This window comes from Macadamia integrifolia, chromosome 4 (assembly GCF_013358625.1).
Source record: "Macadamia integrifolia cultivar HAES 741 chromosome 4, SCU_Mint_v3, whole genome shotgun sequence".
In the NCBI taxonomy this organism is placed as follows: domain Eukaryota; kingdom Viridiplantae; phylum Streptophyta; class Magnoliopsida; order Proteales; family Proteaceae; genus Macadamia; species Macadamia integrifolia.
This window is the reverse complement of record NC_056560.1, coordinates 21,531,878-21,541,758: the sequence shown is the minus strand read 5'-3', so window position 1 is coordinate 21,541,758 and position 9,881 is coordinate 21,531,878. Positions and strand designations below refer to the sequence as shown.

The 9,881-nt window shown below is 37.5% G+C and overlaps 2 protein-coding genes across 2 annotated transcripts in view; both read right to left on the bottom strand.

The window, feature by feature from the left end:
* Positions 1-49: 49 nt before the first annotated feature.
* On the bottom strand, positions 50-6,292 carry LOC122076323 (sugar transport protein 8-like). Its single transcript, XM_042641637.1, has 5 exons — positions 6,061-6,292; positions 2,635-2,877; positions 1,861-2,180; positions 817-1,443; positions 50-719 (listed from the first exon to the last, which is right to left on the bottom strand). The coding sequence occupies exons 1-5, from the start codon at positions 6,290-6,292 to the stop codon at positions 273-275; spliced, it is 1,869 nt and encodes a 622-aa protein (XP_042497571.1). The 3' UTR covers positions 50-272.
* A 20-nt stretch (positions 6,293-6,312) lies between these two features.
* Positions 6,313-9,881, bottom strand: part of LOC122076322 (sugar transport protein 8-like) — a 5,771-nt gene continuing 2,202 nt past the window's right edge. Inside the window, exon 4 of the mRNA XM_042641636.1 lies at positions 6,313-6,405. Coding sequence (XP_042497570.1) covers positions 6,313-6,405 — 93 coding nt within the window. The remainder of the gene's footprint in view (positions 6,406-9,881) is intronic.

The window sequence follows — 9,881 nt, the reverse complement described above, 5'->3', positions numbered from 1 at the left end:
GCAACCACCTTGGAAACTTGTTTTTCTGTTTGATCCAAGTTTGGTGGAAATCACCTAACATTAACCCAAAAAAAAAAAAAAAAAAAAAAAAAAAAAGCCAGACCATCAACAACCCATCACATGGCAGGGGGAGAAAAGCTCCTACCATGCTTGCACTTTGCTGCCAAAAGCAACTCTTAGAATTCTCTTGGATTTTAAATAAGGTCTCTCAATGAATGTGGGTTGAGAAAGGATGAGCAGAATCTAGTCTATTAATTGGATCTTGATTATCTTCATCTTCCTGCTTCAAAGCGATTTTGGTGGTCATCATTCATGAATTTTTTCCAAACTCTGTGTTGCTTCCAGACCCTCTCAACCATGAGATCAATGGGTACATTCTTTGTCTCTGGCAACAAGAAGAGTGCAAATAGCCCCATGATAACAATCCATGCAGCAAAGAAGAAGAAAATCATAGCTTTCATGTGACAAAGCATTGACAAGAATGCTTGAGCAATCAGGAAAGTGAAAAGCATGTTTGAGCTCACTGCAAATGCAAAACCTGCAGTCCTTGTCTCCATTGGGAAGGTTTCACTAGGGATCAACCAACCAAGAGGACCCCATGACCATGCAAAACCCATCACATAAATACACACCAGCAATACCACCACAATTGCTTGTCCATGCCCAAGTGTATTGCCATGGCTCTTCAAATGTACTTGTAGAATTGCCCCAATTACACTCTGGAATCACATAAAATAATGTCTTAAGTATGGGCAGATATATATAGACCAAATTTAATGGAAAGGGAATCACCTAAACATGCATTATATAATTTACCTGTGTGATGAACATCTGAACACAAGCTTCAAGAAGCAATACCCTTCTCCCAACTTTATCAACAAGCAAAATTGAGACCAATGTACTTATCACATTCACAAGCCCAGTGATGACTGCTGATAATAATGCAGCATCATTCCCCAACCCAACTGTTTGAAACAGGACTGGGGCATAGAACATTATAGCATTAATCCCTGTGAATTGTTGAAAGACTTGCAAAAAGATGGCTATGATAAGTGGTGGCATGCTTGACAACTTCATGAGCTTCTTGAAGGGGTGCTTCACTTGTTGGGCCATCTCACTTGCACTTACAATTTGATCAAACTCAGCATCAACATCATTCACACCCCTGATCTTCTTAAGTACTGTTTTCCCTTTCTCATACTTCTTCCTCTCTATAAGGCTTGTGGGAGTTTCAGTAATAACGAAAGAACCCAAGAATAGAGCTAAACCCGGTACAGCCGCAATAGCTAAGGATAACCTCCAACCGTTTGGATGCATCTTTGATGTAAAGTAGTTAACTATGTTTGCTATCAATATCCCAATTGTCACGAAGAGCTGGAATAGAATGTTCACGGCACCTCGATGGTTAGATGGAGCAACTTCGGACAAGAATAGGGGCACTGCCTGCAAGTGACCATGTGTTAAATAGATGCCTATTCCAAACGCCTTCAAAGTATAGCTGCATAGTTCATTCTCTTTGACCACAATTTAGAGTCGAGAATTTCAGCGGGTGGAGTGTTCGGGATCTAAAAAGTTTTGAGTTTAAGAAAATGATCCAAATGTAAAGATCATGATTGGAATGCTAAGGTTGTGTTTGGTATGATTTCTTGGTGTGCATTGTCGACTAAGGATACATAGCAAACGCAGCCTTAGTGTAAGTAGATTAAGGTTGTATGTGTTTGATATGCATTCTCCGAATAGATTCTGGGTCTAGAGTGCACTCTAAAACCCAGTTATTCTTTATTTTCTGGATCTGTTCCGAAAATGCATACTAACCACAGCCTTTTAAGAAAATTTGATTAGTTCTGAGGTACAACATACCTCATTACCAAAGCCAACACCAATGCCAAAACAGATTCTCCCAAAGATCAACATAATAAGGTTGACACCTCCTGCCGTCAAGGCAGCTCCTGCAATGAACAACAGCGACGCCAATCGAATCGTCCACTGGCGGCCGATAACAGTGCACAACTTCGATGCAACAAAGCTAGCAAAGAGAGCAGCAAGATACAAAGAAGAAGTAAAAAGTTGGAGAAGTTGGTTGTCATATTTGCAGTAGTTGTCCTCTTTTGCATGGAGTTTCCTTTCATAGACTTCTGGGAAGAATTTCAACAAGAAATCGTCCATTGCGGTCACCCCTCCTAAGAAAGTGACAAGCACAACCAGGAAAATCAGTAAGTAGTCATACTTTTAATGATTCTAAGACCATTGGTGAAGATGTTATTGGTTAGAAAATTTTAAGAAAAAAAAAAAATGGTAATCTGCAATAGAAATTAATCATAGTGAATCTAAAATCATTTGATAAGAATTTTAACCGAAAAAATTAAAAAGATTAAGTTTTCCTTCACCCATGGTGAAATAAAAAAGAATACAACATTGTGAAGAGAATTTGGGTTCATCATTAATTCTCATCCTCTATATTATAAGGTCGAAACAGAAGGTCGTCAAAGCCCATGGTTGACAGAGAGAATGGTTCCAAAAAGATATGCAGACCAAGAATTTGTTATAGAGTTCGTACTTATAGAGAAAGTGACACTGGGAAGAAGCTACCATTGATGATCCAAACTAGAATATCATAATTAAGTCTATCAATACCTGAAATTCCAATATCATAACCAAACATGAGCCCTCCAAAGGCTGCAATAATCCAACAGACTCCCATATATAAAGTGAACTTCGAGTTGAAGGCTGGCAAATTGCCATTCTGCTCCATTGTGACTGCTATAGTATTTGTTTTTGGGTTCTTTTGGGCTAAGAACCCAAAAACAAATACTTTTTGAGAGTAAATTACAGAAGAAAGGAGGGAGAGAGGGAGAGAGAATTGAAAATGAAAGAACACTTGGGATGAAATATATAGTACAATTTTCAAAGTTAGTTGGAAATTGATTGAAACCAGACTAGGACAGCCAAATTTAGAGACACTACCACAGGCTGGGTATTCGGAATTCGGATGGTGTCCATGGGTATAGGGGAAATTTTTTTTGGATTACCATCTCCTTCCTACTATTAATGATCATTTACTTATTTTTAACCAATGGTGTGGAGAAAATTTCTCCTTCCGATCTTTGTTGGAAATATTAATATCTCTTCCGTATTAGATGTATTTAAGGAGGGATTTCCAGTTTTAGGGTCTAGAGCTTGACTGTGTCATCTATCTGGATCTGCCCTCAAAAAAAGGAATCTATGTGTATCTGATAATCTGATGTCATAATATATTATTTTGGGTTTCTTAGGTCTGGTTTGTTTCAATGTATAGAAAAAAATAGCATATTTACAAAGTTTGCAACCTTTTTAGGCAAACACATGAAGTCTATTGATTATTTTTAAGTACCCTTCATCACATCCGATGGCCTGGGATGCATGTTCAGTTGTTGCTAGCCTTTCGATACGTGTTGATGCATTGGGACAGTGGAGATCAAGGATCCGGGTCTGCCCAAGGGAAGTACATGTATACATCCACATCATGCATCTCATAACCAAATAATTTACAACAAATGAGAATTGTTGAATTGGGATAAAATATGACTTGTGTCTAAACTTGGCATAAGCCTCTCTATTTATACTGAAATAAAAACCATAAAGAGTCCAAGGGTCTGTTTGGATAACACTCATAAAACTCATTAAACAACAATCAATTATTCCAATAAGAATTAACTCTTAATTAATTCATCCTATGTAGTATTTTATAACTCTTGGAAATTCTAATTAGGGTTACAATGGCAAATTTTTTTTTTTTTCAATTTCCAACATCTTACGTATTTTTTGGGCCAAAAAACAATTTTTGTCGGACTCAACACATCATACACTAGTAGGCCCGGCTTAAAATCCCCAAATTTAAGGCACTAACTAATTAAACGAGTGAAAGAGGAAGGAGAGAGAAAGATACATTTTTGGCCAAAGAGGCTTCACAAATCATTTTTGTAGATTTTCAATGCTCTTGTTGAATCTACGGTGAAATTCCAATCCAAGTGTAATTTGGGCAATTTCCTATTTTTTGGACATTAATAGGTTTTCAAGGATTTCTCCGGGTTTTTAGAGGGTTCTTGAGCTATGAACCTTTCTCCTTTTGAACTGTGTTTTTTCACTATCGGGGAGGGCTATTAATGGTAAAATTCAAGCTCCATGGAAAAATGGTCAAACGCCAAATAGGGAGGTGGCGTCTTGAAGTTGCAGGCCTAGAATGGTCAGAAAAGTCTGAAAACAAATTAGGGTTTTGCACTCCGATCTTCAAAGGACAATAACTTTTGGTCTGAGTCGTCTGACTTGCCAATCATATATCATTGGAAAGATTTTTTCAAGTACTATCCAATAGTGCTGAAATAAGTCACAAATTCTACCGGTAACGCAACTGGTAATAAATTAAAATGCTACACGAATTTCTCTTCCTGCCCTCTTCTTCTTCTAATCGAGATATGTTTAACCTTCTTTTATTTCAATCTTTGTAGGTTGGGGATGTCAATACCGATATCGATCTAGATCAGATCGGATCAGTGTGTATTAGTTACTTTTGCCCTTGCTTAAAAAAATGTTTTTTATTGTTTTAGCCATGAAACGATACAGGTAATTGATCCGGATTGATCACGTACTGAATCTATACCAATAGTTGAAATCATGGGTTGGGGATCCTACAAAACTGTAAACAGAAGAATGATTAAAAAAAAAAAACTCTGTTAATTTTTTTTCTCATCTTCACCCTTTCTATCTCACATTTTCTATTCTTTTACAGGTTTGAATGTTTTGAGAAACGCCCAGTTCTACAGTGATGATCCCGTTATCGACATCCAACTCTAACATCTTGAATATTCAACGGCACTATATTTTCTTATAGTGTAGCAAAAACATGTTTAAAACATCGTTCCCATTTTTGTGGCATTTTAGATATGTTTTTCCAACCTCCTCTCAAACAAACTGGAAAAAGTTCATATTTTTGCCTTCCCTGCTTTATACGTGTATTAAATGCGTTTGTGTTTTTTTTTTTTTTTTTTAATTGAAAAGCACCACATGTACCCTATGAGGCGGCTCTGAAAAAATAACTTTATTAAGAAGTGAGGTTATTAATGCAAAACTGACTTTGGGCCAATGTCAATTTTGATAGGATAATTTATAGCGCCACCCCCTAAAGAATACCAGTATTATAGGAACATCCCCTATTTAATACCAAATTATGTTCAGACCCCCTGTCGTCAGTCTCTGTTAAATGATGCTAAGAAATGACGCTTTAGCTATTTTGAGTAAAAGACTGATCTGTAACCCATTTTCACTAACCCAAAATTACCCCTCTCCTTTTCTTCTTCTTCTCTTCTCCTTCTTCTCCCAACTTCTTCCACCACCCTCCAGTTGCCTCAGCAGCAGAGGATAGCCGTATATGGATTGCTTTAGCCCGCCACCTCTAGCGGCACAATCCAGTTCCTCTGCTACTACTTTTCTTCATCCATTTCAATTCTCAATTCTCAATTTCAATCTGGCCCATTCTAAATCTCAATCTCAATCTGGCTCTTTCAGCCACACTAACCCAAATTCTTCAAAAAATTCTGATTATTCTAATTCTAGCCCTCAAAGTTCTTCATCCATTTCTCAAAATTCAGTTTTCATTCATCCTGTTGTCGACGAAAAAGAAGAAGAAAAAAAAATGAATCATTTGGTTTTAGCGTCCCTTGCAACTCCCCATCGTTTCAGTGTGGTTCCCTGTTCTGAACTTCTCTTTCTAGCTTTTTTCTCTCTCTATCTATATTTCTTCATTTCCCACTCTCTCTCTAGATGCAGACGCTCCGCGTTAATGTCATTTCTGAGAGATTCTTGACGTGTTGGGAAACTTCAAACCCATTTCTTCTAAAGTGAATCACGTTGGAGCTCTCTCCATGGTGACTTACAAGTCACAAGAGAGAGAGAAGTGAAAGAGACAGAGGAAGGAGAAAGAGTGAGGATATATATATATATATGGGAAATTATATTCTTCACATTTTTTTTAAAATTTGGATTATCGGTCTTCTCTCCAATCATGTGGGGTAGTGCAGCACGAACGTCGATGGGGTTCAAATAACGTTTCTGTGAATTCCTTCAGTGGCGCATCTTCGCCGGCGATGGAGGAGTACGTTGAGGTGACACTTGATTTCAAGGATGATGACACCATCGTTCTCAGCAGCGTCGAGCTTGCCGGAGCTTTTGCTATTGAGGCTGACGGGAAAAGTGGGTTTCGGACATCGGCATCGATGTCGAGGTCGCCGTCAATGTTGATATGAAGTACTTCGGTCATGGTAAAACTTTTTCTACATCTCAAAATGGAACAGGCGCAAGCGCATGTTCCCGATTCGATTCAGCTTGGGCTCTCCATCGACAGCGAGTTGTGCCAACCTTGCGGATCGTGACCTGTTATAATTTAAATTTGATGAATTAGGGTTTAGTTGATTTGGGTCTACAATCACTGAGGGTAATATCGATACTTTAACATTTTTAAGGGTAATATGGTATTTAGAAAAAACAGAAGCTGCCGAAGTCAGCATTTGAAGTATATTCTGTAACAGAAACTGACGGCAGGGGGTCTGAACATAATTTGATATTAAACAGGAGGTGTTCCTATAATACTGGCATTCTCTATGGGGTGGCACTGTAAATTATCCATTTTGATAATCTCAAGTGAGGTCACAATTCAAAATAGACTACAACTGCAATAGTATTATTTTAATAAAATATTTTATTGAAATAGTAAGATAATAGGAAGGAAAAAAAAAACCACAAACAAATAAGTACTGAAAGCAAATTATGCTTTGCCAAAAACTTGAGATTCTCTTACATCAAGAGGAGCTTTATTCGGTTCAGAGGTCCCGTATCAAATGGCTTAAGGTGGGAGATAGAAATATAATTTTTTTCCACACTTCCATAGTTCCACTTGCAGAAGGAGAGCTATTAACCGCATTATCAGACTTAACGACAACATGGGCATATGTTAACTGATAAATCTGATTTAATCTCTCAAATATTATCCTATTTTCAATCTTTATTTACCAGTACTCACCCTGAGGTTAATACGTCTTTATTAGATTGTGTTCCAACTTGCAATTCTGCTGATCAGAATACTACTTTATGTTTGCCTATGTTTGATGTTGAGATAAAAAATGTTGTTTTAAATTGGGGCTTTTAAAGCCCCGAGTCTTGGTGGTTTGCCCGATAGATTTTTTCGAGCCAATTAGGATACAGTTGGACCTGCTGTTGTCAAGGCTTTACAAAGATTTTTTCTTTAATGGCTTATTCAATTTACTTTATTTCTGGATTTGAGAGAAGTCTAAGTTACTTGGATTTCTTACCTTTTAGCAAACCTTCTATTCATTTTAGCTAACTTAGTCATTCGTGTTTGTTGTAGATCCTAATTCGAGTTGGTTATTTATATAGATGATTTTTATTAGCCAAGTCAGCTTAAGTATCTTAACCAATTTAGACCTATTAGTCTTTGCTTGGTTATCTATAAAATCATTGCAAAGTGCTTGGTAAATAGACTTTAAGTACCCCTCCTCCATAATATTGTTAGTCCTTTCCAAAGTTCTTGTGTACCTTCCGATGCAAATTCTGGTAATAATTTTGTGGCTCATGAGCTTCTTTATCAAATTTGATGTAATAAGCATAAGGATGGATCAATGGCTCTTAAGCTTGACTTAAGTAAAGCTTATGATAGGACTGAGTGGTCTTATTTGGAAAATATCTTGTCTAAAATGGCGTTTGTTGGTATTTGGATTAATTGGGTCATGCAATATATTTCCACTGTTGAATTTTATATCAAGTTTAATAGGGGAGTCATTGGTTCATTTAGACCCTAAAAGGGGGATTAGGCAGGGTTGTCCCTTAAGCCCTTATCTTTTCATCTCTTGGAGATTGTTGCATGCTCAACTTAAATTTGCTCTCAGGTGTCCAATTGAGCAGGGCAGGTACTTATATTACTCATCTTTTCTTTGCCGATGATTACCTTTTTTTTTTCTCTCGGACTGATGTGTGGGAAGGAAATACTCTTTCTAGCATCATTAATGAATATTGTGTGGCATCAGGACAAAGAGATTAATTTTAACAAATCTAGCATTTGTTTTAGTCCTCCCACCCCTTCTAATACTAGGAGAACACTAGCTTCTAACCTAAGACTCAATGAAGTTCATCAACATGGCAAGTATTTAGGGCTTCCTTCTCAGTTTGGAGGATCAAAAATGCTTTTGTTTTTAGATATTGTGGAAATGGTTAAATCTAAGTTGGCTCGTTGGAAGGGATATTTACTTTTGGCTGCAAGGAAAGAAGTCCTTATTAAGGCTGTAGCTAGTTGTCACCTTATGCCATGTCAATATTCCTGCTGCCAACGTCCATTGTTGGTCTTTATGTTCTGCAATTAAAAAAATTTGGTGGAAAGATAGCTATAACAGAGGAGTTTATTGGGATAAGTGGTCTCCGCTCTGTCAAAGTAAAAGAAGGGGAGGTTTTGGTTTTAGAGATTTCAGGAGTTTTAATTTAGCTTTGCTAGCTAGGCAGTGTTCTTCTTCTCTATTGGAGCCTTCTATTTGGAATGCAATATGGAAATTAAATCTTCCCCTAAAGCTTAGACATTTTCCATGGAAGAGTTGCTCGGGTTATCTGGTTGTTAAGCAGGCTTTGGTTGCCCGTAATATTAGTTATGATCCTATTTGTCCAATCTGTTTGAAACATGATGAATCTATAATCCATGTATTATTTCACTGTGAATTTGCAACTTCCCGTTGGAGGGCCTCTCTATTTAGAATTGATGTGTCATCACTACTAGGTTCTTCCATGCTTGAGTTTTTCCAACATTTTTCGAAAGCTTTTTCTTGTTTTCCTGATCAAGTTTTTTTTTTTGGGTGAATAATTAAATATATTAAAATGCTTAGAAAAGAAAGAAAAGAAAATTACAAGGCTAAAATGTCACCAAGAGGAGCTAAGCCTCAGACCAACAACCAGAAAAAAAACAAAAACATCAACCCAAGAACCAAATATAAACTGTACGCATTGTGATCATCCAAAAGATATCAAAATTTTCACTCAAATGAGCGAAGAAAATAAGGGGCAAAGCAAACATGATGACTCCTCTCCCTATGCAAAGCAGAGATTCGAGTGTCTTCCCAATGAAGCTCCTCCTCAATTTTCTCCTCAGTATGGTTCAACTCAGGGTCTTCGGTGGCTGAGACTTGACTAAGTATAGCTCAAGAAGGATCTGTTGCGATTAGGATTCCTGTTGTTACATCATTCTCTCCTTCTAATATCCTAGATGGGCATGTTTCTATTTAACACTGATGAGGCCCGGAAAGCTTGTTCCTCCTCTGGTGGGCGTGGTGTTATTATTCATGACCACCAAAATGATTTCATTGCAGTTAAATGCAAAGCTGGATGCAGTTTCTTTGCAAGTTCCATGGAAGCTGAAGCTATTCGGGATGGTGTTCTTTTGGCTAGGAGTTGAGGCCTTCTTTCTGTAGATGTTTTATTTTATTTTATTTTTTTATTCTAAGGGTGTAATTGCCTGTTTGAATGGCTTTGAAATTGCTCTAGATTGGGCTACCAGACTGATAGTTTAGGATATTCTCCAACTATGTAGTGATTTTTCCTGTTTTTCTTTTTCTTTTTCTTTTTCTTTTGTTCTCAGTCTCACACCTTAGCTAAGGGTGCTAGGTTACTGAAGATCCCTAAGGTGTGGTGGTTGTACCCGCCTGGCTTCATTGTAAATCCTTCTCTGTTGTCGGGATGGAGATCTTTCTTTGAGTCAACGTTCTTTAAATAAATATGTTTGATGGAGGGGTTACTCTAGGGGTGTCAATTTGTGGCCCGAACCGGGTAAACCGACCGGGACCGACCGTTTAAAG

What these genes read in the sequence shown, in the direction of transcription:
- LOC122076323 (XM_042641637.1), bottom strand. Translation starts at nt 6,292, where the DNA reads ATGACCGAAGTACTTCATATCAACATTGACGGCGACCTCGACATCGAT. An exon ending in GTGTTGGCTTTGGTAATGAG is followed by an intron (nt 1,444 to 1,860) that starts GTATGTTGTACC and finishes GGTCACTTGCAG; the next exon opens with GCAGTGCCCCTATTCTTGTC. An exon ending in TTCAGATGTTCATCACACAG is followed by an intron (nt 720 to 816) that starts GTAAATTATATA and finishes ATGTGATTCCAG; the next exon opens with AGTGTAATTGGGGCAATTCT.